Source organism: Gallus gallus, chromosome 28 (assembly GCF_016699485.2).
Source record: "Gallus gallus isolate bGalGal1 chromosome 28, bGalGal1.mat.broiler.GRCg7b, whole genome shotgun sequence".
In the NCBI taxonomy this organism is placed as follows: Eukaryota; Metazoa; Chordata; class Aves; order Galliformes; family Phasianidae; genus Gallus; species Gallus gallus.
Genome location: NC_052559.1, coordinates 1,471,982 through 1,499,156, shown reverse-complemented (window position 1 = coordinate 1,499,156; position 27,175 = coordinate 1,471,982). Strand labels below are relative to the sequence as shown.

General features: G+C 58.5%; 4 protein-coding genes across 11 annotated transcripts; 2 read left to right on the top strand and 2 right to left on the bottom strand.

The window, feature by feature from the left end:
• The first annotated feature begins 22 nt into the window (after positions 1 to 22).
• On the top strand, positions 23 to 13,653 carry FZR1 (fizzy/cell division cycle 20 related 1). 4 transcript variants are annotated; one of them, XM_015299664.4, is made up of 14 exons: positions 23 to 111; positions 4,578 to 4,722; positions 5,631 to 5,756; positions 5,987 to 6,050; positions 6,487 to 6,614; positions 7,072 to 7,154; positions 7,549 to 7,732; positions 7,910 to 7,975; positions 8,431 to 8,533; positions 9,105 to 9,289; positions 10,121 to 10,354; positions 10,436 to 10,540; positions 11,188 to 11,280; positions 11,942 to 12,149. In XM_015299664.4, the coding sequence occupies exons 2-14, from the start codon at positions 4,654 to 4,656 to the stop codon at positions 11,981 to 11,983; spliced, it is 1,482 nt and encodes a 493-aa protein (XP_015155150.1). In that variant the 5' UTR covers positions 23 to 111; positions 4,578 to 4,653; the 3' UTR covers positions 11,984 to 12,149. The 4 variants fall into 4 exon arrangements, with proteins under 4 accessions (XP_015155150.1, NP_001265019.2, XP_046760484.1 ...); NM_001278090.3 differs by having other exon boundaries at positions 48 to 111; positions 4,581 to 4,722; positions 11,942 to 13,653; XM_046904528.1 differs by lacking the exon at positions 23 to 111 and adding an exon at positions 329 to 1,795 and having other exon boundaries at positions 4,581 to 4,722.
• Positions 13,654 to 14,132: 479 nt separating this feature from the next.
• Positions 14,133 to 15,247, top strand: C19orf71 (chromosome 19 open reading frame 71). The gene is made up of 4 exons (XM_015299783.4): positions 14,133 to 14,232; positions 14,306 to 14,529; positions 14,707 to 14,832; positions 14,937 to 15,247. The coding sequence occupies exons 1-4, from the start codon at positions 14,159 to 14,161 to the stop codon at positions 15,077 to 15,079; spliced, it is 567 nt and encodes a 188-aa protein (XP_015155269.2). The 5' UTR covers positions 14,133 to 14,158; the 3' UTR covers positions 15,080 to 15,247.
• LOC101748203 (GRAM domain-containing protein 3-like) lies at positions 15,202 to 19,543 on the bottom strand. Of its 4 annotated transcripts, none has more exons than XM_004948698.5 (12): positions 19,074 to 19,543; positions 17,337 to 17,459; positions 17,150 to 17,222; positions 16,880 to 17,053; positions 16,713 to 16,811; positions 16,566 to 16,637; positions 16,428 to 16,496; positions 16,228 to 16,291; positions 16,003 to 16,089; positions 15,814 to 15,895; positions 15,627 to 15,734; positions 15,202 to 15,557 (listed from the first exon to the last, which is right to left on the bottom strand). In XM_004948698.5, the coding sequence occupies exons 1-12, from the start codon at positions 19,511 to 19,513 to the stop codon at positions 15,542 to 15,544; spliced, it is 1,407 nt and encodes a 468-aa protein (XP_004948755.2). In that variant the 5' UTR covers positions 19,514 to 19,543; the 3' UTR covers positions 15,202 to 15,541. The 4 variants fall into 4 exon arrangements, with proteins under 4 accessions (XP_004948755.2, XP_040509560.1, XP_046760578.1 ...); XM_040653626.2 differs by lacking the exon at positions 19,074 to 19,543 and adding an exon at positions 18,608 to 18,876; XM_046904622.1 differs by lacking the exon at positions 19,074 to 19,543 and adding an exon at positions 18,824 to 18,876.
• Positions 19,544 to 19,700: 157 nt separating this feature from the next.
• MFSD12 (major facilitator superfamily domain containing 12) lies at positions 19,701 to 26,360 on the bottom strand. Of its 2 annotated transcripts, XM_004948703.5 has the most exons (11): positions 26,079 to 26,360; positions 23,878 to 24,088; positions 23,095 to 23,218; positions 22,655 to 22,852; positions 22,479 to 22,571; positions 22,282 to 22,374; positions 21,465 to 21,635; positions 21,203 to 21,297; positions 20,710 to 20,840; positions 20,556 to 20,597; positions 19,701 to 20,139 (listed from the first exon to the last, which is right to left on the bottom strand). In XM_004948703.5, the coding sequence occupies exons 1-11, from the start codon at positions 26,350 to 26,352 to the stop codon at positions 20,045 to 20,047; spliced, it is 1,527 nt and encodes a 508-aa protein (XP_004948760.1). In that variant the 5' UTR covers positions 26,353 to 26,360; the 3' UTR covers positions 19,701 to 20,044. The 2 variants fall into 2 exon arrangements, with proteins under 2 accessions (XP_004948760.1, XP_418193.3); XM_418193.8 differs by lacking the exon at positions 20,556 to 20,597.
• Positions 26,361 to 27,175: the final 815 nt, after the last annotated feature.

The window sequence follows — 27,175 nt, the reverse complement described above, 5'->3', positions numbered from 1 at the left end:
CTCCGCGCGGGGGGCGGGACTTCCGGCCGGCAGTGGCCGCCATATTGCGGGAGCGCTGGGGCCGGCGCTGGTGACAGGCGGAGGCGGAGCGGGGCCGGGCCCAGCGGGCAGGTAGGCGGGTGGGGCTGCTGGCTGGGCCTGGGGTTACCTCACGGTTCTGGGGAGCCGGGTCCGAGCGGGGCAGACCCCTGGGGCTGACTGTGGCCGCCCGTTTTCCCCCGAGATGTGGGCCCTGGAGGGGCGGGCTGTGGAGGGGCCGGGCCTAGTGGGGCGGGGCGGGGCCGGGCCGGGCAGGGGCTGTCCCAGTATTGTGCCCTGCTCTTGTCCCGTGTTCTGAAGGCCCTCGGGCCTGGCAGCAGCGTTGTGCCCCTCCTCTGTGGCCCAAACGTGGCTGGGTGAGGCTGAGCTTCAGTGGGAGAGCTCAGTAATCATTCTACGGCTCCGCGGGCTGCTGTCACAGAGCTGTGTGGCGCTGCAGACCGTTGGCGGTTTGAGCCTCTGCCCACAGAACTCTGCGTGGTCAGTGCTCTCCTCGTCGGGCTCACTCGGTAACGGACAGTACATCTGTCCCCTGGGTGTGGTGTATAGCATCGTTCTGAGCTGCCCGAAGTGCGTCCCTCGTGTAGCTGCCCTCTGCTGCCTTGTTGGGAGGGCTTGGCCATTGCTAGAGAGTGGCTCTGCTGCTGTGAGACAGCTCCCTCAGTCATATCATGGTGGTGAATGGCAGCTGAGGTTGTGGTGTGTGCTCTGGTGAGAGATCTACGAAGCAGGAACAAAAGCTGTGGTTGGGAGCTGTATGCATGCGTGCAGCAAAAGCTGGGGCTGTGCTGCTGGTCCTCTGATGGCTTTTAGTGGTCTGAGGGAACTGAGCAATGCTTTGTGCCCTTTGTTATTATTTTTTAATGAGTTGATGCTTTCCAAAGGGGAAATAGTTCATACATTGGGTGAATTACAGGGTGGAGGTCTTAAAAGCATCTCCTGCATGCAGGAAGAGGGGGAGGCAGCTGTCAGAGCGGAGTCATCCATCAGGGATGCCATGGGCTTTATTGCTTAGATGGATTTCCTGTGATTTATAGCTCTCCTGAAGGCATAGTGCTCATTTTCTTGTGAAGTGCTCAGTCTTATTGAGTTAGGGTGTTTAATGATGCTAGCCTGGTGTTCTGTGCCCAAGGTTCCTCGCAGAGCTGTTCCCCTGCTGGCAACAACACTTCATAATAAAGACTGATCTTTTTTATTACTATTATTTTATGCAGAAGCAGAGTATTCTGGGGCTGTCGTCTGAAGTCGCTGCATTTTCTGAATCCTTTGGCCCCATTTTAGTGAATTAACCAGAGGGCACTGCTGCATTTCCAGTAGCTTAGAAGCACTTTGAATTGCCTGTCTTCAGTGAGGCTCATGGACAGAGTTGCTGGTAAATTTTTAATCCTGGCTTTTAGAGCACTGACTCACAATAAGGCTTTCAGTAAAGCAGAGCTTTTATCTGGAGCTGCTGCTTTTAACAGCTGCTTGTAACTTTGTTATGAGGCACAAGGGGAGATAAGCAGGTGAATGTGTTTTGCCAGGTTTTGTTTTCATTTAGAAATGAAACTGAATGACCAGAGTTAGGAGCTGTGGTAGAAAACAATCTGCAGGCTGCCTGTGGGTTCTAAGTGCTGCACATCAGAGGTTACAGGGCCTTGAGGAGGCAACGTGCTTTCCTTCTGCTTCCCCCAAGTGTGACGCACAGCAGGGCAGAGCGTACAAACTGCTTAAGAAAAGCCCTGAAGGGTCTGTGAAATGCTATGAGATGGACACAGTGAGCTTTCTCTCTTGCTTCCTCAAGTTCTGTTTGTCTCGGACACTTGGCATGGATAAGCTCCACCCTCTGTATGACACCTTATCCCAAAATCATAAGGGACACTGCCAGCAGCTCGGCTCGGCTCAGAGGTGAGATGCAGGGTTGTGGTGGCACAGAGGAAGCTGTGTTGGGTTTTGGTCATGGATCGGGTGACGGCCCGCAGGCTGTTGGCTTTTTGGCACAGGTTGTGCTGTGGGAGAGGGGACATCACCAGAGCCAGCTCCTGTACAGCACATAGCACCGCACAGCACCACTGAGGGGATGTTTCCTTCCCATCCTGCCTGTACACGGAGCAGGAGCCTGCTTCCTTGCATCTGCAGGAGAGAGAGAAGTGACAGAACTTGGTTGGTGCTGTCCTGATCCATACTGCAGCCCTCAGCGCCTTAATTGAGCCAGAAAACAAAGGGCTGCACAAACACTCTCAACGTACCTTTGTTAATTATTGCATCTCTAAAACCAGAGAGCATTTTCTTGTGTGGTTTTTTTTTTTTCCTGTGGCCTCTGTTGTTTGTTTTGCCTTCGTAATAGGTGAACCTGTTAGGAGCTTTCCTGCTAATGAGGTGCAGAGCTTTGCCTGTTGACCCACAGGCGAGGGATGACACAGCGATGACCCCGCAGCACACTGAGTCCTGACGCCCTCTGTGTTTCCCAGCCCGTGGCTTCCTGTGCTGCTGCAGACTTTGTACTGTTTTTGGCTTCCCTGGGAGCAGGCGTGGCTCTCGTGAAGCCACGAGATTATGAAGCGGTGCGGTGAAAAGGTGAAAGGAAGGCATTACTGCTGCCTGCAGGCGATAAAAAGGGGTTTAATGGTGATGTTGCTTTTGAGAGGTCCCCCGCTGCCTGCCTGATTGTCGTGTCTGCTCGGATCAACCCCGCTGCTGTAATCTGCAGTGAGATGTGTGCAGAATGAAAAACGTGATCTCGGGAGGGAGAGGAGCAAACCTGCAATTCTCCTAAGTGAATAAAAGCTGGGAAGGAAACCTGGGAACCCCTCGGCTGGGGATCTGGCTGTGTGTGCAACAGTGAGGATGGTGTGAGCTCTGCAGTTCAGCTTTGGGCACATTTGAGTCAGGAGGTGAGCAGCTGAAAGTGCTCATCTTGGGAGCACAGTGTGGCAGACTGTCTGCTTCCCTCCATCCCTTCCAGCTGTGGAGAGAAGGAGGGTTTAGGAGAACAGCCATCCTACAAGTGGCGGTGATATCTGAGCACTGCTCACATAAAAGAGGCGGTGAGAACAACACTTCTCAAAGGAAGTCGTGCATCTAAGGGAATTTTGTGGGGTGAAAGTCCTCTGGGCTTGTAAAAGTATGCCAAGAAGCTTATTAGTGCGTGAGGTTGTTTGTTTTTCACAAAGGCTCTTCCAAAGGTGCCGTTGTCCCCTGGTTTCCTGGAGGTGTTACCTGGCACGTGCAGCCCCCACGTGTGGGGCTCTTTGCTCCTCATGCTTCATCCAGGGCTCTGCCCCAGGTGTTTCAGATAAGCACTGCTGTGCTGTGCTCTGCTGGTCAGAGCCCCTCTGCCATCTGTTAAGGGCCAAAGCAGACACAAAGCCTTCAGGTCAGTGCTGGGAGCTGATCTGGGGCTCTGTGAAGTCTCAGAGCTCAGATGGAGGTGCAGTGTGTTGCAGAGCATCAAATATTTGTCACCTCTGGACTGAACTGCAGGCTGGGCTCCAGCCTGCAAGGAGGGGATGGTGTTTTGTGGCACCATAGGTGGGGAAAAAAAGGCACAAATAGCACACAACGCCTGTCTTTCTAACTTGGTGTGGAACTGCAGCATCTCCAGCTTTGGTACTGCTATGAACCTGAAGGCTGAATGCAGGCAGGTGGCAAAAATATTGTGGCTATACCTTGCAGCACTTTGCTTTTCAAATTCAGCTTGAATTCAGCCAGCTAGAAGTGGGCATTTCTGGAACGTGGACGCCGTGGAGCTGGTGGCAGTGAGCACACAGCAGGCTTGGGTAGCTCCTGGGGCTGTCTGCAGGATGCACTGACGTGCACAGGCCCTCAGAAGGTAGAAATAGCACGGATTTCTCGTAGGACAGACCTCTTATTGGTGTGCTGTTGAATTTCTTTGCAGCCTTTGAGGGTGAGGTTTGGAGTTAGGGAGTTAGAATCTATGTCTGTACGGTCTGGAACTGCAGTGTGTGAAGCTCTCAGAGCCCATGCGTTGGGTTTCCAGAACTCAAAGCAGCACATTGCTGTGTGACAGGATCCGTGTCTCTCTATATCTGCATCACAGTGCTGAGCCATTTGGGGAAGAAACTTCCCACGTGTGGCATCCCCCTAACTGGTCTTACACCTCGTGTGGGTTCTGCACGCTGCTTTTCTCTTATTCACAGTGTAAGAAATGCATTTGGTTGGGAACCTTTGGTTTAAGAGGTCTTGCTGGCTTGAATGATGGATGTGGCAGATCACGGGTAGGTATATGTAGTGAGAAATAAGCTAAAAACGAGGAGTGATGTGGGATGTGTTAAGGGTTTTTAATACTATATATTTCAAACTCCATCACTTAAAAGTGCCAAAGGCTTCTGAGGTGTTCTCTGGCGGTAACAGCATCCCTGGTGGCTGGCTTTGTTTGGTGGAAGCTGATCACTGCTCAGTCTGGTGGCTGCCTCTGAAAAGAACATGTGGGAGAAATGTGGGAAGTGCCAAAGGAGAGGCTGGCTGCTCGGTCCTCAGCTTCCATGCGAGGGGTTGTAACATTCGGGGGGGGGATTTTCTTCCCCTGTCTGTTGCAGCAGACCAATTACCGATTGGACTTCATGAGCATAAATCCCTGAGACTGCTGAACTCCCCAACCCTGATCCTTCCAGCATGGACCAGGATTATGAGAGACGTCTCCTGCGCCAAATCAACATACAGAATGAGAACACGATGCCTTGTGTAAGTACAGATGTCTGTGCCCACTGACCTTAGCCTGGGTGTTAAGCTGTGCTCTGTGTTTCCTCTCGCTTGAGCTTAGAAAGACACGGGGACCTGTCTGCTGTTGGGCTGTAAGCAGGTGTGAGTTCCTTCCTAGGAGGAACCGAATAACAGTGCTTTGACGCAGACAAACTCAGTTTGGGTTGCAAAAATGAGTTAAGGTATATTTATGTAGCATGGTGATGCCATTTACAAGTAACCTCAGTTGTATGCAGAGTGTCAATGTTGAGGGCTAACAAACAAAAGAGCCTTAGGACTGGAGGCCAAGATAGCCCAAGAGGGCACTAGAGAGCAGGGGAAGGCAGCATCAGTGTTTCCCAATCCCTGAGTAAATCCTTCTGGAGACATTTCCAGACTCGAGGGGAGCAGCACTAACTTAACGAGGGCAAATGATGCCTGACCCTCCTAAGAGCCTTCTGTGACAGCATGGCTTCACTTGCTGGAGGAGAGGAGGGAGTAAATGTCATCTATGCTGAGTTTAGCAAAGCTTTTGGCAGTCTCCCTTAATGCTGCCATAGCAGAAATGAGGGGTGGGTGGTCTGGGAAGGAGGTGGTGCACCCTCCCAAGTCTGTGGGCCCCACCTGCGTGGGGGAAGATGCTGAGGTACCTGGGATGGTGCTGCAGTCAGAGGGAGCTTGCCATCAATTATTCTATCAAAACGAGTGTGCCCACAGGTGAGGTCCCTGCAGCTTATACACCAGGTACCCTGCCCTGCTCTGGCCTCTTCAGCAGCTCTGTTATGGGGATAAGCAAGTGCCTTGCTCTTCTATTTAGGCATATTTAGCTTTGATGTGACCTGTTTGATGTTTTTCAGGCCCCTTTGTGAGACCAATGCTTGTTCCTTCATATCTCTCATTCTTTAATTCAGGTAGCAGAGATGAGAAGAACCCTGACACCTTCCAATTCTCCAATGTCGTCTCCCAGTAAACATGGAGACAGATTCATTCCCTCGAGAGCTGGGGCCAACTGGAGCATCAACTTCCACAGAATAAACGTAAGCTCTGCTCCCCTCTCCTACAGCTCAAAGCCTTTGAATAAGGAAGTGGTGTGTCTTGTTTTGCCCAGAAGAACTGCTGTGTGTATCATCTGCAGCACAGCCTTGTACCCTCTCTTGAAGAGCTGCTCTGAATGTGCATCTTCTGCCCCACAGTGGCAGCCTGCTGTCTGTTGGGTGTTCTGCATACAGAGGTTTCTGTATGGTGATTGCATGTTTTCCCCTTTCAGGAAAATGAAAAATCACCAAGTCAGAACAGAAAAGCAAAGGATGCTACGTCAGACAATGGCAAAGGTGAGACCTTGTTTCTATTGCTTGTAGCCATGGCTACAACTTTTATTTCCACTTGGTGCCAAGTTCAGGAGCCAGGTGAATGCTGGCACGTGGGTGCTCATGCCAAAGGCCATGCTGGTGTCCTTAAAAATGCATTTTGAAAGGCAGATGTTGTGGGAGTGAATGGCAGGTCACCTCAGCAGGCTACTGATGGGCATGTGGGAAGCAAGGGCGTGTTTGTGCTCTGTGATTAATTGTCACAAAGCCCTTTTCTGATGGAGAGGAAGGAGGAAGAGCTCACTACTGGTCTTAATTCCTGGTAATTAATAACTGGGAATCCCAGGCTTATTAAGGGGCCCCGTGAGTGCACAAGTTGAGCAGTTGAGGTCCTGTCAGTCTCTGCAGAGCTGTCTGTGGCTCCAGAATGCTCTGCCTGAGCTCCTGTTTGGGTTCACAGATGGCCTTGCTTACTCTGCCCTGCTGAAGAACGAGCTCCTGGGAGCAGGGATTGAGAAAGTGCAGGACCCACAGACAGAGGACAGGAGGTTGCAGCCTTCCACTCCGGAGAAGAAGTCTCTCTTCACTGTAAGTTGATTGCATTCAGACAAAGGCAGGTTGTGAGTCTGTGTCAGGGGAGCAGTGCACGCAGTTCTGTGAAGCTGCTGATGACAGCGAGTTAGTATTGTGACTTTACTGATGTAAGTCGTTGAGAACCAAAACTTGTTAGTTTGTGGAGACAGTACGAGCACCTGTAGTGAGCTGTGTACATCCTATTTCTGTACTGCCAAAGAAACTGAGTGCGAGCAAAGCTTTTTTACCCACTCCAAAAATGTAAGTGACCAAATCAAGGTCTCAGGCTTTGGTGGAGATTAATTTTGTGTGTGTGTGTGCATCTGAAACACTGAGAATAGGGGGGAACTAAGAAGGCTGAAAAACTGATGGTGGGGGTTGGAGATAAGTACGAGTGCCTGGCTGTTTTGTGAGGGGTCCTCTCGCTCTTGGATGTGCCAAGGTTCTCACTGGGTGTGTTTTCTTCATGCAGTATTCCCTCAGCACGAAACGTTCCAGTCCTGATGATGGCAATGAGGTCTCACCGTATTCCTTGTCTCCTGTCAGCAACAAAAGGTATTACCGATTCTGCCCAAAGAAGGGAAGGGTTGGGTTCTCTAGGCCTTTTTTTCCTAAGGCAACTGAAATTGCCACTTGGATTGGTTTTGGAAGTCTGATGAAGGTAATCAGTATGGACAGGCAAGTTCTCTAGGGATCTGTGCAGGTGTCCAGCCTGCTTAGGTCTGCAGGATGTGTTGTCTGAGCATCCACAGCCAGTTTACCTTTTTGCTACCTAGCTCCTTTACAGAGGCAGAACCCCATTCCTTCTATTCCTATCTGCTGGAAGGAGTTTCACTGCCTCTTTCTGTTTCTGTAGAAATGTAGATTTGCTTTCAAGAGTGGCTGCATCCATCTGTGCAATCTGCTGTGATGTGTGGTATCCTGTAGTTGTTTTTATGTCTGTAAACAGTCAGAAGCTGCTAAGGTCGCCCCGAAAACCAACTCGGAAGATATCCAAGATCCCTTTCAAAGTGCTGGATGCCCCAGAACTGCAGGATGACTTCTACCTGAACCTGGTGGACTGGTCCTCTCTGAACGTGCTCAGCGTTGGCCTCGGGACGTGTGTTTACCTATGGAGTGCTTGCACCAGCCAGGTAAATGCAGAGCAGTGAACCCATTGCTGTAGGTGTTTTCCAGGCATGAAACCTGTCAGAGCTGTGGGAACACAGTGTGAGGAGCTTGGTGTCTGTAATGCTCTGTCCCAAACCAGTCCCTAATCTGGGGGGGCAGCTAATGGTGTATTTTCAAGTTAATGGTGTCTTATTTTCCAGGTGACCCGGCTGTGTGATCTGTCTGTGGAAGGAGACTCTGTGACATCTGTGGGCTGGTCAGAACGGGTCAGTATGATGTTATCTATGATGACAACTGAAATTCAAGTGTTATCACTGTGGCTGGATAACCCTTCCTCACCAGTTTTAACTTCTTTGGTTTATTTTCCTGTACTGCCCCAAATTGCCCTGTCAATTAAATCTGTCTGCACTCTGTCTCTGCTAAATAAGGGAGTAAAGAGAGAAAGCTCTTGTGTTTTGTGGCTTTTGAGGTATTCAATAAGAGATGGGAGAGAGAAAAAGCCAGGTCACTTCTCTAGCTCTCCACAATGAAGTGCTACAACAAATATGTTCCATCCTGGCTACGTGGCCCTCTCCAGCAGGGAAAAGATGTAAGATGGAAGAGCTCTGGATGCTTTCCATCTCAAAGGGTTTATCTTGAGGCTTTTCCTGAGCATATAGCTTTTGTTTTACATCTGTCTATGCTTACTAGCTTTACTGATCATGGTTTTCTGTTTGTCCAGGGGACCCTGGTAGCTGTTGGCACTCACAAGGGCTTTGTACAGATCTGGGATGCAGCTGCAGGAAAAAAGCTCTCCATGCTGGAGGGACACACAGCCAGAGTTGGTAAGGAGGTGGGAGGTGGAGACTCCTGCATGTTTAGCTTCTGGATTTTTTTTGCTTTTCTCCTAGCAGGGATCTGCTAGAAATAGCAGAGCTCAAACAGCACCAGAACTGATATTTATATCCCGCTGTGTCCTGAGCTGCCTTGAAAATGTTGCCACCTAGTAATTGTGGTGTTCTGATCTTGGGTGTGGTGGTGTTTGAGTGGTTACTGCAGCAGGTGTTTCCTCCATGTCTGAGGCATTTTAGTTTGGTTACAACACTGCTTTTCACTGCCACCTGCTTCCGCTTTCAGCCCTGCAGGCAGCAGCTTCACACTGAGATTTCCAGTTCTGTGTATTTCAGGAACTGGGTTTTTTTTTGGGGGGGGGTGGGGGAGGGTTATTGTCAGAGGCATTGAATCTGAACACCAAGGTGAGATTTGGGGCAGTGAGATACCTTCTCAGTTCTGCCTTTGTGCTTTACTGCCTCATGAGGTGGGTTTGGTCTCTCAGAGCTCTGGTAGCTGTGCTCTGCCTGCTCCTGCAGGGCCCCCGAAACGCGCTCTTCCACCTCTGCTCTCCCTCTCTCACAGGTGCCTTGGCTTGGAATGCAGACCAGCTGTCTTCTGGGAGCAGAGACCGAATGATCCTCCAGAGGGACATCCGTACCCCCCCCCTGCAGTCGGAGCGGCGGCTCCAGGGCCACAGGCAGGAGGTCTGTGGGCTCAAGTGGTCGACAGACCACCAGCTCCTGGCATCCGGGGGGAATGATAACAAGGTACAGTGCTCAGTGCTGCTCACGCGGGGCTCAGCATCTCTACATCCTCACCAAGATCTGTCACACCCCCCCCCTTCCTTTAAGCTGCAATGTGGAGCTTTCAATTGCTGGGCTGTGTCCAACTGTACATCACAGTAAGCTTCTCCTCAGTCCTCTCTCTCTCTCTCTAATAAAATTAAGAGGCAAATTTAATTTTGCTCCTGTATTTGGCTAATCAAATCCATAGCTTGACTCGGTTTTGAGTTCAATAAAGCTAAGCTGTACTTCCTGACTTGGTTTAGGTAGTGTACAGTGAATAATGTTTATGCATGCAGAAGGAAACCGAGTGTAGGAGCTATGTAAGTTCTGGTACCTATAGCACAGAGCTGTATCTCACTGAGTGCCATATGGAGGAAGCATCTGTTCCAAAGAAACAGCATTCAGAGCCCTTTGGAGCGGGTTGCTAGGTAGTGAATTTACCCAGTGTACGTGTGACAGCATGGTTGTACCGAGTTCCTTGTCAGGATGTCTGCAGATGAATTTGAGCATGTTTTTAGCTGTGTGTTGGAACAATACAGCCCCGCAGATGGAAGGTTTTGAGTTGATGTTCAGAGATGCCGTATCTTTGGCTTTATGTGCTTAACCTGAGGGCTTTTGTGGTCCGGGGGCTCCTCAGCTGAGCTCAGTGTCTGTGAGATGGGCGTCAGGGCTGAGGGCTGAGCTGCGTGTGCTTGGGCAGAGCTGTGGGAAGCCATCACGTTTCCCATCAGTCCCAGTGCAGCGTCGTGCTCTGTGGGCGTTACAGGCGCACGACTGCAGCTCAGGTTTGCTCACATCCCTCCTCTCCTCCAGCTCCTCGTCTGGAACCACTCCAGCCTGAGCCCCGTGCAGCAGTACACGGAGCACCTGGCTGCAGTGAAAGCCATCGCCTGGTCTCCACACCAGCACGGCCTCCTCGCCTCCGGTGGGGGCACCGCTGACCGCTGCATCCGCTTCTGGAACACCCTGACAGGGCAGCCCCTGCAGTGCATCGACACCGGCTCCCAGGTGTGCAACCTGGCCTGGTCGAAGCACGCCAACGAGTTGGTGAGTCCCTGTGTGCGGCCCTCTGCTGCTGCCCTGCCTCATGGAGGGAAGCATAACATCTGTTTCCCTCTCTCTTTCCAGGTGAGCACCCACGGGTACTCGCAGAACCAGATCCTCGTCTGGAAATACCCCTCTCTCACTCAAGTGGCGAAGCTCACAGGGCACTCATACAGAGTCCTATACCTGGTAAGCAGTGGCCGTGTTTCCACAGCAGCTGCTGAACACGTGCTGAGATGAGAGCACTGTCAGCTGCCTCTGGTCGTGGTGGAGATGTGAGTGTTGCCCTGCGAGCAATGAAAAAAGCTCCGTGTGCTCTCCTTGCCTGCAAGGGATACTTTGATTTACCACTATGGAAATGTGAGGCTTTATTAATGAGCAGCAAAGCTTGCCAAAACTCTTCAGAGGGAAGCACAGGATCTCTTCTCATCCCCATAAGGCTCAGTCACTGTTTTGTTGGTAACTGCAAGCGGGGAATAACCTGATGCCTTCAGCCTTCCTAATTCCATATCGAAGCCCTCGGCGCAGTTAATCCATCCGGATCTCCTACCTGCCTGCCTACGTTTCGCTGGGCTTTTGGCAGAGTCCTGGCAGGTGATAAACGTTGCTGATACTGTTTTGCGAGGTGGATTCCAACCCAGGTGACTAATGAGTGGCATTTGCCAGCTCTGTCACGCTGCCTGCCTTAACACACACTTATAATCTGGGCAGGAATAGCCCCAGTTATAACTGGCACGGGGAAGGCGAGTCGAATCTCTCTCTCGTGCATTCCGACCAAGGTTTGTTTTCAACCTCAAGAATGTGATAGGTGCTCAGGGCTGCTCTCTTGGCTGCAGGCGATGTCCCCGGACGGGGAGGCCATCGTGACAGGAGCTGGAGATGAAACCCTGCGGTTCTGGAATGTCTTCAGTAAAACTCGCTCCACAAAGGTAAGGGCACGTGCAGCTGCAGCAGGAACTCGGGCTGTTTGCTCTCTTCTTCAGCCTCACCTCTGGGTCCAATAACCCTACCCTGCGGATGGAGGGACGGTTGCAATTAAGAGTTAAACTTGGCTGCAATCTAAAAAGGCTTTGCAGTCATGAGACACAATAAAAGGTTGGCTGTGCACACGTAGGGTAGCGTGACAAGGCGTCATTCTCCCGGCCGTCCCAGAAGTGCTGTGCTCACCTTGAGCCCACTGCCATCCATCGCAGCTGACGCGATGCTGTCAGCTGACAGTGTCCTCATGTTTTCTTATCCTTCAGCTCCTTGTTTAAGTGCTGAAGGTGATGAATCTGGGGGTACCAGCAGTGCCCGGTGCTCCGGTGTGTGGTGTAGATAGCAGCCTTGAGGCCCTGAGGAGGGGTCTGTGGGGGCAGCTCTGCTGCCTCTGGCTATGGGGCTGTGGGGCAGCGTTGCCCACAGGTGTGGGAATGGCACGCTTGCCTGCTGTGCTCCTTGTTATCAGCTGTGGGGGGGGAAGGTAAAAAAAAAACCACACGGGGCTATTTATGGTGTTGGACTTTGAATGTTGTGCCGTGAGATGCCTCACCAGCACAGTGGTGGTTAAAGCTCTGCAGTGCTGAGTGCCGCTTTGCCTTTTGTTTTTAGGAGTCCGTATCCGTTCTGAACCTCTTCACCAGGATACGGTAAACCCCCTCCCCATACTGCGGCCCAGGAGAGCCCGGCCTGACGTACCGGGATGGAACCACTGCTTTGGTGTGCATGGGACCCCAGAGAGCAGCCGGGAGGGGAGGGAGCGCCGCTGGGCCTGGAGGATGGACCCACAGGCACTGATTAAACGGTGCTTGTGAACGGCGCTGGGGCGGTATTTCGCTGGGGGGGGGGGGTGGGGGTGGGAGGGAACTGCCAAAGGATGAATCCAGAAACCTTTGTTGAAGGGGTACGGGTAGAAGAGGTCAAACCAGCGCCCTCCGGCCCTTTGTTTTTCTTTTGTACTGGAGAAAACGTGTTTACATGGACCACTGAGACCGGACCAAGGCCATCCCAACTGCTGTGTTGTCTGATCTTAGGAGAGAGTATCCTTGCCCCTGTGGGGCAATGCCCCGGCTGAGCGTTGGCCTCTCTGCTATCTAAAGGCACTCTTTGGAGCCTGGGATCCCCACTGCACCGCAGAACCACTTATTTCTTCCAGTGAAGCAGGTACCACAGTGCTGGCTCCCATGAGGCTGCTGGGTTCTGGCCTGCTCACCAGCCACCTCCAAACAACGCATCTTTGGGCTTTGAAGAGGCTCCACCTGGGAGGGAAGGCGCTCAAAGCCAGCTGCAAATTGCTGTGGCGTTGTTTTAGGCCGATCCTTTATTTAACAGAGAGGGGGAAAGGAGAAAACAAAACCAAAACACACCAATGGCTTTAAAAAGCCAAGCAAAGCAGCGTGCGTGCGGAGCTCCCGCGGCGCCGTTGGTTGTTGGGTTGGTTGTTGGGTTGGTTGGGTTGGTTGTTGGGTTGGTTGGGTTGGTTGTTGGGTTGGTTGGTTGCTCCGGAGCTTTCCTGAGGACAAAAGCAGTTGTGATGTGCTTGAGAAACAAAACCACTCCTGTGGGATCTGGTTTATTTCAGAGGGAGCCTGGCCTCTTCTGGCTGGAAGGAACGCCGGGGGTGAGAGGGGTTCTCTTTCTTGAAGCCAGGCAGAATTTGTTGCCCTTTTGTGTTTTCCTTCTTGTTTTTTTAACCTCCACGTCGATGCCAGGGGACCTGTTGATCTTCTTTGTTGTCGAAGCTGTATGGGAAGAGAGTGCCTGCTTGTGTGCCTGGAGCAGCGTGCCGCGGGCTGTGCTGCGAAGCACTCGGTGTGTGTGTGTGTTTGTTGCTTTTAATTTAAGGAGAAGCTGTTCTGCCTGTAGCAGCGTGTTCTGTCTTCCCGTGTCCGTGTGCCAATGCTGTGCCCTCTCTCCTGCACCGGGCTGCGCCGTTCCCTCTTCTCCTTGGGATTTTCCTGGCTGTGTATATAGACCTTGAGCTGTTCTCCGTAGGGTGTAGAGGCAGTACTTCTTTTCCTGAACGCAGGCTGTAGGGGTAGGGATGCCACCAGCCCCACACAGGCGCACAGCTGTGAGCTCAGTCGCATCCAGCAGAGCCCCCACTGCCCCTCCGATATCACTGGGGTGTAATTCCAAGAATGTTGGCACAACCACTCTGTTCTTGCAGCGGGAGCACAGCACTCAGTTTGGGGTTGGGCTGAAGGCCCTCCTGATTTATCTTCCTTTTTTTTTGGCACTGTTTGAGGCGGTGGTGGTGGAGCACTGAGTGGAGCTGATGGTCACGAATCCCACCCAGCGCGGGGCGGGGGATGTTTGGGTGTGGGGTGGGGGCTCAGCTGCTGCGTGGGAGCTGAGGGTGGCAGTGGGTGAGTGTGGGGCTGTGCGCCCTCCTGCTGCCCTCAGTAGGCAGGGAAAAGAGCAAAGCCTTCATCAGCTGCGTTGTCTGTGAGTGGGGTGGGGGGGGGGGGGGGCAGCCCGGAGTCTCTGTGGCAGTCTGTGACCGCGTGGCATTGTTATATATACAGCATCGTGTGGTGGGGGGGGGGGGGGGGAGAAAAAAAGTACTGAGTTGTAACTTTTCCATGTAAAGCGTTCTAACTGGCATTAAAACAAGTTGTGAATTTACATCGCTCGGCCCTTCTCGCTTCGCTGTCCTGGGGGTGCGCGGCGTCCCTGAGCTCTGCGTGGCCATTGGGGTTTCGTGCCGGCTGCTAATGGGGCTGTGGTCCCTATGCTGTGTGGCACAGAGGTGCCCCCACCCCGTTGCCGCTGTTGCTGTTGCTCGGGCGCTGATTCCAGCACTGCCGTGGGCTCCCAGCGCCGGGCATGGAGCCGGGGGTGCGCAGAGCCTGGGTGCCACAGAGCACCCTGGAAGCAGAGTTCCCTCTGCCCCTGTGCAGGTGAGGCCACGGGGGGACCGTGGGGCTGAGCCCTGCGGCTGCTGCAGGCCCTGATGTCCCCTCCTGCCCGCAGTGAGCAGTATGTGACGCTGCGGGGGCCGCGCTGCGCCCCGGTGCTGAGGCAGGCGGTGCGCTGGAAGATGGCCCCCCTGGGCCGGGATGCAGTGGGGCAGAGCTGGTGGACGGAGCCGAGCTGCCATGGGGCGGAGGACACGCAGTACAGCCTCACCCATAGCACTGCCTGGCAGCGCTGGCAGCGCTCACAGAGCGCTCCTGAACGGCAGCCGCTGCCCCCCGGTACGGAGCTGAGCGGGGGGGGATATGGGGAGGGGAGAGCACAGCGCTGCCCCAGGAGTTGGGGAGGGGGAAGCTGCGGGGCTCCTCGGTGGGGGAAGGATGGGGGTGGGTTGTAGTGGGGGCTGGGGGCTGTCCTGCTGCTGCCCCCGGCTCTGCAGCCTGTTTTCCCCCCCCAAGTCTACGACCAGCACCTGCGGGAGGCCGCCTGCTGGGACCCCACCGTCCCTGCTGCCTACCCGGGGCCCGGCACACGCTGGGGAGCCTTCCTGTGGCAGGAGCGCCCCATCCTGGGCAAGGAGTACGGTAAGAGCTGGGGGGGATGGCAGTGTGTCCTGCACTGCCCCCCTGAACCCTCCCCCCCCCCCCCCCCCCCCCCCCCCCCTCACTGCTTTCCTTCTGCTCTGCAGTGGCCACCCGCAGCCAGAGCACCGCGGCGCAGGGGGGCAGCCCGGGGTACGTCCCTCTGCTGTCCTTCTGCCGCCCCCCAACCACCAGGCGGGATGTCTGCAGCTGGAGCCTCCTGCAGCACCAACCTTCAGCCCCCCAGTAATGGTGCTGCAGGTCTGCTGCTGCTACGGGGGGGTAGGGGGGTGCTCTTTGTGCACACAGCCTCAGGAACAGCCTGCCTTGCGGTGGGGGACCCTCTAACACAGACGTCCCGTGCAGCACAGGTAGCACCACGTCAGCTCTTTATTAATAAAAACAGTTCAGTATCCCCCATGGCCCCCGTGCCCCGCTGTGCCTGCACACCTGGGGGTCGCTGCCCCACACAGCCCCACTTTGGGGGCCCGGCTCTGGCTGCCCCCATGAGTCCACTTTGCCCTCAGATCGGTGCTCACATAATGAGCTCAGGGGGGCGAAGCGTGGGGGGGGGGGGGGGGGGATGGAGCCCCACGGCCTGCGGAGGCTCCCTGGGGGTGCTGGAAGGTACGTGGAGATCCCCACCATCCGGGGAGTCCCGAAGGCAGTCCCACGGCCTGGTGACCCAATGACAGCCCGGTCCCTGCTGGCCTCACGTCTTCTTGTGCCTGGGAGGGAGCGCAGGGTGAGGGGTTCCCACTGAGCTGGGGGTGAAGGGGCCACCGCCCCCCACTCACCGCTGCACCACGCTGAGCTCTGGCCAAGCCCCCAGGGCTGCCAGCTGCTGCTCCAGCTCCAGGATGCGCAGCCCGATGTACCCCGAGGTCAGCAGCAGTGCCACCATCCTGGGGACAGTGCAGTGTCGGGCACCGTGCAGGGACACGGGGCCGGGGGTGAGGGGTGGGGGGTGAGGGGGGGACTCACAGCAGCAGATAGAGCACGATGATGGTGTTGAAGGCACGCAGCTGCGCGGCGCTTTGGGCTGGCAGTGCTGTGTGGGGTCCCCCTGCCAGGAGTGCGTGGTGTTGGGGACAGCAGCGTGGCCAAGACGGCTGTCCCGGCCCTGTGCTGGGCACACGGACACTGCATGGCTCTGCCGAGGGCGCTGCTCACCTCTGCCCAGAATTGGAGTGTCCTCTGCCATCTCCTCCTCTTCTTCCTCATCCTCCTCTGCTCCGTTCGGCGTTGGGTTTGGCTCATCTGCACATAACCGGGATCTGTTCATCGAGTACCTCGGGGACCCAGTGGGGTGCATGGGGTGGCCCCAAGAAGGGAGGCCTATAGGGTGCCTACAGGGGCTATGGGGTGTTGTGGGGGCACAGTGGGGTCGCCGCTCACCCTGCAGCTCCACGAAACCGTCAGGCTCCGGTGTGCACCGCTCCAGGTCTGAGTGGCTCGAGGTCTGCAGGAGGACAGGGATCCTTGTAGGGTGGGTGGGTGGGGGTCTGGCAAGGGGGCCGGGACTTCTCAGCCCCACATTTCCCCCAAAAAGCCCTCCCTGGGGCCACGCTGTGCTGCTGCTGCTGCCGTTCCCTTACCAGGGATTTCCTAGGGCTTTGCTTGGTGCTGTTGTTGAGGGGAGAGGCTGGGGGGCTCCAGGTATTGTCCTGCACAAGGAGAGCTGCAGAGGGGTGCGGGGGGCACAGAGCCCGGCCCCCACCCAGCACAGCGCCTACCTGCAGGTGCCTGCAGAGCGATCTCAGCAGCTGGTAGGTGGCCTCGCGCCGGCGCAGCGACACGAAGAGGAACTGTGGGCAGAGGGATGGGCGGTGGGCCCCCCCCCGAAGTCCCTCCCAACCCCACTGCCCCCTCCCCGAGCTCACCTTGTCCCCCTGCGCCGTGCGGACGCTGAGCGCGTTGGGCACCAGCAGCGCCGTGTTGGTTTTCTTGAGGGCACAGACAGAAGCCACCGGGACAACAGCCTGCGGGGAGCAAGCGTGGTCAGCCCCCCGTGCCCCCACACCACCCCACGCCCTCCCCGCGCCCCCACCTTGATGTCCCTGAGCAGCACGCTGGCGTGGAAGCAGAGGTGCCCGGAGGAGACGTAGAGGCGGCCGTGGTAGGGCACCTCGCGCTGCCAGGCGCAGGAGAAGCAGGCCAGCAGCTCCTCGCGCCCCGCAATCTCCTCAAAGGCTTTGTGGAAGGCAGCGCGGCGCTTGCTGAGCTGTGGGGAAGCCGAGGAGCGGGGCTGAGCCCTGGCACCCCCAGTACTGAGCACAAAGCGGGGATGGGGTTCCCCCTCCTCACTCCCGGCACTCACTGGGTTTGGGGATCCCGGCTGACCCGACACCTCCGGGGTCTCGGTGCACGTAGGAGGGTCGTAGGTTCTGGATCTGCCGGGAACAGCAGCCGCTGAGCCGCGGTGGCCGTGTGGGACACGAGGGCTGTGGCTCAGGGACGCAGCACTGCAGGATATGGGGGTTGTGGGTCAGGGACGCGGCACCCACCTGGCGAGTGCGGGGTGTGGGTCCGGCTGTGCGCTGCCCCTCTCCTCCAGGCTCTGCCACGGCTTTTCCAGCACCACCCTCCTGCTCCTCCGCAGCCTCCTCGACATGGAGCAGCCCGGTGTGCTGTGGGGGACAGGGACAGGTGAGGGGGCGTGAGAAGAGCAAAGCCTACCCCTCCCCGAGCCCTTCACCCCCCCCCACACACACACCCAATTGGCCGCAGTTACCCGCAGGTGATGGCGCATGGGGTACTCCCTGCCCACCCATCCCCTGGCGTCCCAAGAGGGGGACACTGCCTCTCCCCTGCCAACATCGGGGTGCTCAGCACCCTCCGATCAGCCACCAGGGCTCACTGGGGCACACAAGGAGCAGCACGGCCGTTGTGAGCCCTTTCAGAGCATCTCCGGGTGCTGCCCGTCCCCACGCCCTGAGGTCCCCGGGGCCCCACAGGGCACTCCCTGCACGGCAGCCACCGTGGCCCCACTCCAGGAAGGGCCGCACCCCGGGCTCTCCCCACACATCAGCCACAGCCCTGGGGACCCATTGGGGATGACGGCTGTGTCCCCAGGGTGGCCATGGCACCCCCAGCACCCACTCATAGGATCCCACATCCCTCCGTGGCTCCCATGGTGGACACGGGGGGGGGATCGAAGGGCAGAGAGCAAAATTGCTGTGCTGAGGCTGCCGCCCAGCCCAGGTGGTACCTGGAGGTGGGGAGTTGAGCCCTCCCGTCCCGTCCTGTCCCACTGAACCGTAACCCTGCAGTCCCACGCGTTCCTTCAGCCTCAGCCCACAGCCGCCTCTTCCTCCTCCTCCTCCTCCTCCTCCTCCTCCTCCTCCCGGTGAGGAAGGGCAGGCAGGCGGGGCTGGGACCGGCCACAGCAGGTTTGCAGGGAGGCGTCGGGTGGGGCCGGACGGAGCAAAAAGCACCTGGGGGCGGGGGGGGCTGCGAAGGGCATCGCCACCACGATGGCACAACCCAACCCCCGGTGGGTGCGGGATGCGAGTGGGATGCGGGATGCCCACCCCCCCCCCCCCCGTGCCCACAGCCCTCTGTACGTGGGGTCTGCCAGGGGCACGAGCGCCAGCACCGCCGGGTGCCGCCACCTCCACCTGCCCACGGGGTGCGAGGGGGCACGGAGTGAGGCCTCCACAGCCCCAGGACCCCAAACCAAGCCGCCGGGTGGCCCCGAGGGGAGCGGGGCGGTCCCTTGGCCTTGCCCGCAGGTGACTGGGGCATATGCCAAGGCCGCCAGCCCGGCGCTGCTCACCCTTGCTCCCTCCCCGTGCTGACACAGCCCTGCGCTCAGCGCCACGCTGCAGGGAGCGCCCGCAACCCGCACAGCCGCAGCTCCCCGTGCTCAGCCTGCAGCCCAGCGCCGCGTCACTGCATCACCGGCCGCCCTGCGGCACCGCGCCTCCTCCTGCACCTGCACACGCGCTTCCCTTGCACAAACACGTGCGCGCACACCCCCTTGCACGCTCACCCCGTCACTCACCGCAGGGCCCCGTGCAACCCGGGCCACGCCCCCTTCGGGTCAGGCCACGCCCCCTTCCCTTTAGGCCACGCCCACTTCCCTTTAGGCCACGCCCCCACGTGCTCCCGCCCGCCCCGTGCCCACGTGCGCACCACGTGCACGGCCCTCGCAGCCCCGCGGTGCCGCAGCCGCGCCCTGCGTTGCGGGGTGCCGCTCTGCACGCTGGTGGGTGCGGGGCGAGGCCCGGGCTTGAGCGCACCTCAGCCGCCCGCACTGGACCCCACAGCGATCACCACAGCGGTGTGCGGGGGCCGCTCGCCCCCCGGAGCCGCCTGAGGCAGCGCGGCCTTCAGCCCCAGGGTACAGTCGAGGGCCGTGCGCTCCACTAAGGCCGTGTACGCGGGCCGCGGAGCGGCACAGCCGGGCCCGGAAGGCCGCCAGGCCGCTGCTGCCCTTCTCCCGGCCCCGGGACAGCCGCACCTTCGGGGAAGCGGCGCGGGCCCGCTCCGCCGCTGAGGGCTTGGGAGCATCGGGCCGCGACCGGCCCCGTGAGGTAAGAAGCGCGCCTATTGGCCGCTGGGCCGCAGGGGGCGGGACGAGGCGCCTAGGAACCAATCGTCTCTCTCCAGCCCTCCCGCGCGGCCGCCATTTTGTTTGCGGGCGCGGGCCGCGGGCGCCATTTTTGTTGAGGGCGGCCATCTTGAGGCCCGCACTCCGCGCCCCCCGCACAAACCTCGCTCTGCGGGAGCGGCAGCGCAGGGACCCTTCCCCGCATCACACCGAGGCGGCTGCCGGCAGCCGAGCTCCTGCTGGGGGTCCGCACAGCGCGGGGGAAGCGCAGTCCCTGGGCCCGGGGATCCCACACCAGAGCAGAGGGCCCGGGGACTTGGCCAACAATGGCATTTATTCCAGTTCAGAGGTGAGTTGTGTTTGTTCCTTCTTTAAAAAAAACAAAGTGCTACGTGTACACACTGACCTTAAAAAGCGAGTTAGAACCGAGGGCCGGGCGCCCCGTCCCGCAACGTGCCCGCAGCCCGGCCCTCTTAGTGTTACACTTGTGCAAACACACAGGGACAGCCTGCGTTGCGCCCCCACAGCGCGGGGGGCCGAGGCCTGCGTGAGGAGACAGAGCCCGCCGAGCCCCCTGCCCCGTCCTGCTGCCGTCCCCTCCTCAGGGACCCTCCAGGTGGGGCTCAGCAGTGTGGGCAGCGCTGTGGCTGAGGGCGCTGCTCAGTTGACCGTGCTGCTCAGGCTCCTGTCCTCTGCGCTCTCTGTTTCGTGGTGTTGGATCCCCGCTTCGTTCAGTCCTTGCAGGGCAATGTCATCTGTAGGGACGAGAGGGACGGGTGAGGAGCCCACGCAGGGCTGGGTGACCGCTGCAGGATGAGCTGCTCGTTCTGAACTCTGCCGCCAGAGCAACATCGAACAAGGGACCCACATGTAGGGGCCTTCGTGTTCTCCCCCCCCCCTCAGAGCAGAGTGAGTCCTGGACACCCCCCAGGTCAGAGATACAGCTGATACTGAGCGCTGGCTGTTGGCCCCCAGCTTGGTGAGGGGAGCCCACCCCCAGCCCTCCATTTGGCTGCCAGCAAGCGCAGCAGCCCCCTCTGCCCCCCAACATCCATGTGTTCCCAAAGCAGCACGACCAGGCAAGGGCAGATCTTGCCACCACAGGCACAGCCCCAGCTCTGGGGCCAGGAGCAGCAGAAGCACAAGGAGCTGAGCCTGTCCACATGCCTACCATGAGGGTCACCCTGCAGCCTCCCACTGCAACCAGGGCCATCTGGAAAGACACTTCAGCTTTAGCCCAGGCTGGCACTGGACATGGGCCTCCCTGTGCCCTCGGCCCCATGCCTCCCCCTTCCCTGTGCCCTCAGCCCCACAGCCACACTCACGGAAGCGGACACGGATGGGCCAGATCATGATGCAGCACAGAAATACAGTGGCAGCCATGGCGATACCCCCAGTGACCAACACCATCACCCAGTGATAGAAGCTGACACAGGCAGGGCAGCAGAGTTCGGTCCTGCAGGGAAAGGACAGGGCTGCACTTGGTGGCAGGGTACAGAGTGCCCCGGGGCTGCCGCCACCATCCCACTGCCTGGCAGTGACCCTAAGTCCTTGCCCCCAGGACTGGTTCACACCGGGACACAGCAGAAGAGCCCAGGGCAGCACCCTGGACTTCGAGAACCCCTTCAGCCGTCTGAGATGCAGCCATTTAGGACCAAAAGAGAAGTCAAGGAAAGCTTTAAGATAAATCAGAAATGGTTTTCTACCAGTGTCTCTTGCCAAGGCTGTAAGAGCGTGCTCCAAAACGGGGCTATTTGCTGCCAGGAGGTCCGGCTGCAGCTGTCCCTGTGTGCATTCCTACTCCACAGGGACACTTACGGGCACGGGTGCAGGTTCTGGATCAACATCACAGCCAGGCCATTGGCCATCTTGTCCGTGAAGCTCATGGCCCCGTAGACAAATGCACTGCTGTGCTGCGAGGGGAGAGGAAGCCTCAGCCACACAGCCAGCTCATGGCACGCAGCCCAGCAGGCCCGCAAGCGAGAGCCTTGTGCCCTCTCATGGGCAGAGCCCAAATTACAACAGAGCCCATAATACACCAGATCCTGGGCACGAGGGATGGGCTGCTGCACAGACATACCGTGTTGGTCCCAATGAGGTCAGCTGTCATGGAGAGGGATGTGACCAGGATGGTAGCGGAGCCAGCCCCGAGCAGCACGGCCACCCCGTAGATCTCTGCTCCCATCTCCCTGCTCAGGGACACCCAGGAGGCGAAGGCCAGGATCACCAGGATGCCCACAAAGTACGTCAGCTGCTCCGGGCCAGTGAGAAGACAGGCACAGGGACAAGGTAGAGCTCAGTGCCCCGGCTGTGCTCCAGCCCCGGGTGACACCCCGTGAGGAGGACAGCAGGGCCAGCCCTCCCAGGTCTCACAGCAACAGCCCTGGATCACTCCCAGCTGGCTAAGGAGTCCCCAGGCAGCAGGGGCCTTGCAGTGACCCAGCCTGCTTTACAGCCTAAGGGTTGGGGCCATGGTGGGCAGCCAACAGGGAGCTGTGGGCAGGGTGTCTGTGCACCCAGCTGGCAGGAGCAGAGCAGAGTTTGCTCTAGGACATTTGCTCCAGTGCAGAAGGGAATTCTGTAGACTCTTACACCCCAAGCATGGCTCAGCCAAGCCCACCCTTTGCCCTTCCTGAGCACCCCAGGGCTCTCCCAGCCCCACCAGGGCTGCACAGGACAGGCTGACTCTGGACCAGCATCGCTTTCCCAGACCTCTGCACCCTCAGGTGTTCACCCTCAGGAGGTCCCTGCTTTGCAGCCAGGCTCACGTATGCCACGTGCTCTGCTCATTTGTGGCTTCAGGATTTGGCTTTTCTGCCCAGCCCCTGGGCTCAGGAGCAGGTTGTTGCACGCTGCCCTGGGTCTAAATCAAACCACTCCATGCCCCTAGGACTCACATTTCGACCTATCCACTTATTCACAGGCTTCATGAGGAAGGAGGAGAGGAAGCCACTGATGTACATCACCAGTGGGATGGTGGCAATGTATTTCTGTGAGAGACAAGCACAGGGAGAGGATCAGCTCCGGACCACCAGGCACAGGACCCCTGTCCAGGCAACCTCAAGGTGCAGGCAGAAGTGTGCCCCACACCCACCTTGGGCAGCAGCAGTGAGTTGGTCAGGTACATGGCGATGTAGGTCTGGGACAGGTTGACGATGAGCCGAGTGGCCATGTAGAGCACTGCCACCTGCACAGGGACAGAGAGAGCAGCTCAGCTCGTGCAGCTGCAGGTGAGGAAGGCTGGCACTGCTGTGCCCTGTCTGCTTTTACCTGGTAGAAGGAGGGCTCCAGCAGCCAGTCCTTCCAGACCAGCAGTGAGCGTGGGGACCTTGTGGGCTCCTTCTGCAGCAGGGGTGTGCTCTCCTTGGGCTGCGGCACAGAGCCCAGCGGGTACAGCTTCTCTTTGGTGCCCAGGTGGAAGAAGAGGGAGAACAAAGCCCCCAGCCCCACCACAATGAGGGACAGGTTCTGGAGAAGGGAGAGGGGGGTGAGTGTAGCACAGGGTGCCCTCTGCCTGTCCACCATCCACCCCCAGGAGTCTCATGGACTGGAGGGGTTCCCAAAAACCCAGGGAGAGTTGACGCAGCCCTTAAGCAGTGCAACAAAAGAGGCTCTGGGACACTGCCACTTCAATCCCTCCAGTACCTTCCAGTTTAGCTACATCCCACCCAGGGAAGAAAGGACCCCAGGGACTGAGCTTTGCCACATACCCGAAACACAGGGACATCCTGGAAGCCCAGGTGCTCTGTGCGCTCGGGCTGGTCCACCTGCAGGTTCAGCAGCAACCAGGCCAGGCCGTACACAGTGATGTTGGCCATGACGGTGAAGGCATACCTGGGGGGAGATGGCACATCGGGGTGACACTGAGGGACACACACACAGATTCAGCCACAGCAGGGACATTTCCATCCAAGGCTGCCCTACAAACCAGGTGTGCTACAGCCAGCTTGGCACCACAGCATCATTCCAGCACGCTGGGTCAGGTGAGCGCTGGCCACACATTAACCTTACCGATGCCCCTCCCAGCATCCCCAGTGCTGGGGCAGTCCCTAGGGCAGGACCAAGAGGAAAACAAGACCCCTTGGGTTTTTATGCTCAGCCCCAGTCATCCCCAAGCAAGACCACTTGTCTCCAGGGTTACCCACAGCCTTCCAGCATGGCCATGCTGCTGTGCCTGCTCGTCTGGCGGAAGGGGAACTTCCTCCTACCAGGCAGATAACCAAACCTTGCTTCATCTGATAAACTCTCTTTCCCACAGCCTGATCCTGCCAGATAAGCATGAGTTGCACGCATTGTCCCGGGGCCACTGCCAGCACAGGGCAGTGCCTCAGCCCTGCATCACCTGGGGACACATCCCTCCTCTGGGAGCATCACCCTCCAGTCCCACAGTGGCTCATCACTACGGCATAGTGACTGCTGTGTCACCTGCATCCCCGGCACCACGGCCTTGCTCCGTGGCACCAAAAGGTTTAGGCCAGGAAGATGCATGTCACCTGAAAGCTGTCAGTTCCACCTTCTCATGGTCACTGGTCACCAGCTCAGGGATAAGGGAGAGGTGGGAGATCTGCGTGGCTGCCCAGCCGAACTGGAAGATGACGATGAAGGGGAGGTAGTAGATGAAGGCTGCCCACTGTGGAGTGCCCTCCTTGCAGCCCAGGCAGGGGTTGAAGATGAAGGGGAAGGAGATGAGGACGCAGGTGGTACCTGGGAAGAGAGAAGGGGAGCAGTGAGCTTCTCTAGGAACACACGGATGCAGCTGCTCAGCCAGGTCCTGCCCTGGGGTTGGGGAGCAAAGTCAGCTCCTCCTGGATGCAGATAACCACCCAAGGACACACGCCACCCCACCGCCTGCCCCAGGGCGATAAGGCGCCAGGACGGCTCTGCAGGCACAAGGCCACTCCGTGTCCCCTCATCCCTCCTCCCGCAGGGCTGGAGCCATGAGAGTGATGTCCAGGAGTATCTCCGGCACACAGAACAGGAATGGATCTGTCCCCACGCCAGCATCAGACGCTACAGCTGTGCTGGGAAGGTCCCAGCTGAGTCAGTGACACCAGAGCCAGGTACTGTCCCCTCTGCAAGCAATGGGGATGCCGGCATGGGGCAGGCAAGGACGAGCTGGCTTCTCCACAAAGTTGCTGATCAGATCCACCAAGAACTGAGGCTCAGGTGCAGCGCCTCGTCCTGCGTGTCCTTAGCTTCACCCTCCCTGCAGTCCTGCTGCTGCAGCCACCCCCACAGAGCCAGGCTCCTCCAGCACAGCCACGTCCCCATGCGGCACAGCCGCAGAGCAGTGCTGGGGGCTCTGCTCCTCCCAGCAGGACCACCACAGCCCCTCAAGCTCCCGCTCCAGCCCTGAGCACCAGGAGTTCCCATGGCACAGCTTCCGCAGAGTATATCACCACCAGCAGCCCCACTTGGCACTGCTGAGGGGAGATGCTGCCGATAGGATCTCGTGGTATCTCGCCCCTGAGGCTGTGGTTTCACAACGCTTCCTCTGACCTGAGTGTGGCTGCTGCTAGAAAGGAACACCTCACCGCAGTGTGACAGCCTGCCGGCAGCCCCCAGGGCTCAGCCCCCAGCCCTCGTGGTCCATGCAGTGCTACAGCCCAGTGCAGGATGTGATTCAGGACTTCCCCTTCACTGCACCCAGATGCCACGGAGCTGCCCACGCTGTCAGGGCTCACTGTGTTGGTCACTTCCCCAAATCTGGGGCACAGATCTCGCAGATGCTGTGGCAGGGAGTGAGGCAGCCCCCTCTGCATGCTTTCCCTTGTTTCAGCGGGTCGCAGGCAGGCCAGCTGCCCTATCAGCCTGCTGTTGGGTTGCACAGAGCGGTTACTGAGATAAGTTTGGCATCAAGATAACAGCACCCACAGCACAACTGTCCTCATCCTATGCACATACACGGCAAGAGAGTTCCAGCAGCACTGTGCCATTACAGGAGGAAGCTCCGGGGTCCCTATCTGTCCAGTGGAGGATTTCTTCACCCTCATCACCAGCTCAGCCTTGTGGGCTCCCATGTGTGTCACAGCCCCCGTGCCCACGCTGTCTCCTCCAGGTCCCAGGGCAGCAGGCAGCCCAAGCGCTCGGATGTGTTTTCACCCCAAGGACAACGACGCAGGATGAGCTCTGTGAGTACCTCACACAGACCCTGTGCTGCTTCCTCCCCGTGCCCGTGGGGAGCTGGCTGCTGTGCCCTGACCTCGTGCAGGGATAGGGGCAGAAAGGACCCCACGTGTGCCCCAACAGGGTCAGCCCCGGTAAGAGAAGGATGCTGCACCCCAAGGTCCCGGCTGCACCAGGGCTCCCAGCCACAGGCAGGCCTCGGGGACATCCCCATGCGTAGGGGAAAGCCCAGATTTCACACCAGGTCCTCTTTCCACTCTTCCTCCCTGCCCTCATGGCGCCCCGAGGGGCACATAAGTTCCCCACTGCACAGACACAGGAACGCAATGCCACTCACCCCATGCCCCATCACCCCCTCCCCACCCCAATGCCACGCAGTGGGGCACTGCTCCTTCCACAGGGCTCACCCCAATTAGTCACCCGCGGGATGCTGCGGGGCTGGGGGGGCTCAGAGGCAGTGCTGAAGTGCCATGTAGTCGCCCACCCTTCGTCTGGGGCACGTCCAGATAAGACCCCCCCCCACCTCAGCACCCCAATCCCGCACCCCTTAAGACCTCCCCGCTCTCACCCGCCAGGTGCCACGACTTCCTCCGCCCGTAGCGCCCGCAGCCAGCCGAGCGGTCAGCCTCGTAGCCGAGCAGCGGCGTGCACAGCCCGTCGGCCACCTGTCCGGCCAGCAGCAGCCCACCGGCCAGCCCGTGGCTGTAACCCAGCACGGCGTGCAGGTAGAGCAGCAGGTACGTGAACCAGAGCGACGCGCACAGATCGTTCAGGAAATGCCCGGCCGCGAAACTCAACCGCGCCCGCAGCGGCAGCGCTGCCCCCAGCGCGGGCTCCGCCATGGCGCGCCGGCGCGCCGCCGCCCCGCAACCCGCTTATAGCGCCCGCCGGGCCGGGCAGTGCGGGGCGGGGCGGGGGCGGGACGCGGCCTGCGTGCGGCTGGGAGCACGGCCTGCCGTTCTGCTCGTGGCCCCCGGGCACCCGCAGCACCGGGAGTCCCCACCCCCACCCCATTCCCAGCCTCAGGGCTGTGTCAGCCCCGTGTGGAAGTGCACTTTTTGGGGTATCCCGGAGGGAAGGAGCAGTGCCCCTATGCGTGGCGGTGGGGTAGGTGGGGTGGGATGGCCTCCCTCGTGCCCAGGGCCCCCCATTCCCTCCTTCCCACCCACACTGGGCAGCGTGACCGTGGGTTTGCATGCCCGTACCCGGGGATGAGATGGAAGAGAACTGTTTCTGCGTGCTGGGACAGTTCAAAGCTCCGTTTCAAGTGGTGGCTCTGATTGCAGAACCCACAGAGCCCCGGTTCCACCCTCTCTGCCCACAGGCACACTGCCTTCGTGGGGGATGCTGACAGCTGCAGGCACTGCTGGGTGCAGTGGGGTCCCTGCTTCTGTGTGGGGGTCACCTCGGGGTCTGCTGGGCCAGGGGCTGCGGGTCCGTATGCTTTTGGGGACCCTGGATGTGACCACCCTTCTCTCCTCAAAGCGGGGTGCCAAGCACACCCTGATGTGGCCACGGGTTCAGCGTGTTGGCAGCAAATGAGTGGCTGAGCCCCGGGGCCGGGATGCTCCAGACAAACAATTCTCATTGGTGTAAGGTCTTGTGATTCCTGTGGCAGCTCTGGCTGCAGGGCCGGGGCCTTACATCACCCCCAGCTCTGTCCCT

What these genes read in the sequence shown, in the direction of transcription:
- FZR1 (NM_001278090.3), top strand. Translation starts at nt 4,654, where the DNA reads ATGGACCAGGATTATGAGAGACGTCTCCTGCGCCAAATCAACATACAG. An exon ending in TCAACTTCCACAGAATAAAC is followed by an intron (nt 5,757 to 5,986) that starts GTAAGCTCTGCT and finishes TTCCCCTTTCAG; the next exon opens with GAAAATGAAAAATCACCAAG. An exon ending in TACGTCAGACAATGGCAAAG is followed by an intron (nt 6,051 to 6,486) that starts GTGAGACCTTGT and finishes TTGGGTTCACAG; the next exon opens with ATGGCCTTGCTTACTCTGCC.
- C19orf71 (XM_015299783.4), top strand. Translation starts at nt 14,159, where the DNA reads ATGGAGCCGGGGGTGCGCAGAGCCTGGGTGCCACAGAGCACCCTGGAA. An exon ending in TTCCCTCTGCCCCTGTGCAG is followed by an intron (nt 14,233 to 14,305) that starts GTGAGGCCACGG and finishes TCCTGCCCGCAG; the next exon opens with TGAGCAGTATGTGACGCTGC. An exon ending in CATCCTGGGCAAGGAGTACG is followed by an intron (nt 14,833 to 14,936) that starts GTAAGAGCTGGG and finishes TCTGCTCTGCAG; the next exon opens with TGGCCACCCGCAGCCAGAGC.
- LOC101748203 (XM_004948698.5), bottom strand. Translation starts at nt 19,513, where the DNA reads ATGGCCGCCCTCAACAAAAATGGCGCCCGCGGCCCGCGCCCGCAAACA. An exon ending in AAAGCCCTAGGAAATCCCTG is followed by an intron (nt 16,292 to 16,427) that starts GTAAGGGAACGG and finishes GTCCTCCTGCAG; the next exon opens with ACCTCGAGCCACTCAGACCT. An exon ending in CACTCCAATTCTGGGCAGAG is followed by an intron (nt 15,896 to 16,002) that starts GTGAGCAGCGCC and finishes CACTCCTGGCAG; the next exon opens with GGGGACCCCACACAGCACTG.
- MFSD12 (XM_004948703.5), bottom strand. Translation starts at nt 26,352, where the DNA reads ATGGCGGAGCCCGCGCTGGGGGCAGCGCTGCCGCTGCGGGCGCGGTTG. An exon ending in GAAGTCGTGGCACCTGGCGG is followed by an intron (nt 24,089 to 26,078) that starts GTGAGAGCGGGG and finishes CTCTCTTCCCAG; the next exon opens with GTACCACCTGCGTCCTCATC. An exon ending in ATAAGTGGATAGGTCGAAAT is followed by an intron (nt 21,636 to 22,281) that starts GTGAGTCCTAGG and finishes GGCCCGGAGCAG; the next exon opens with CTGACGTACTTTGTGGGCAT.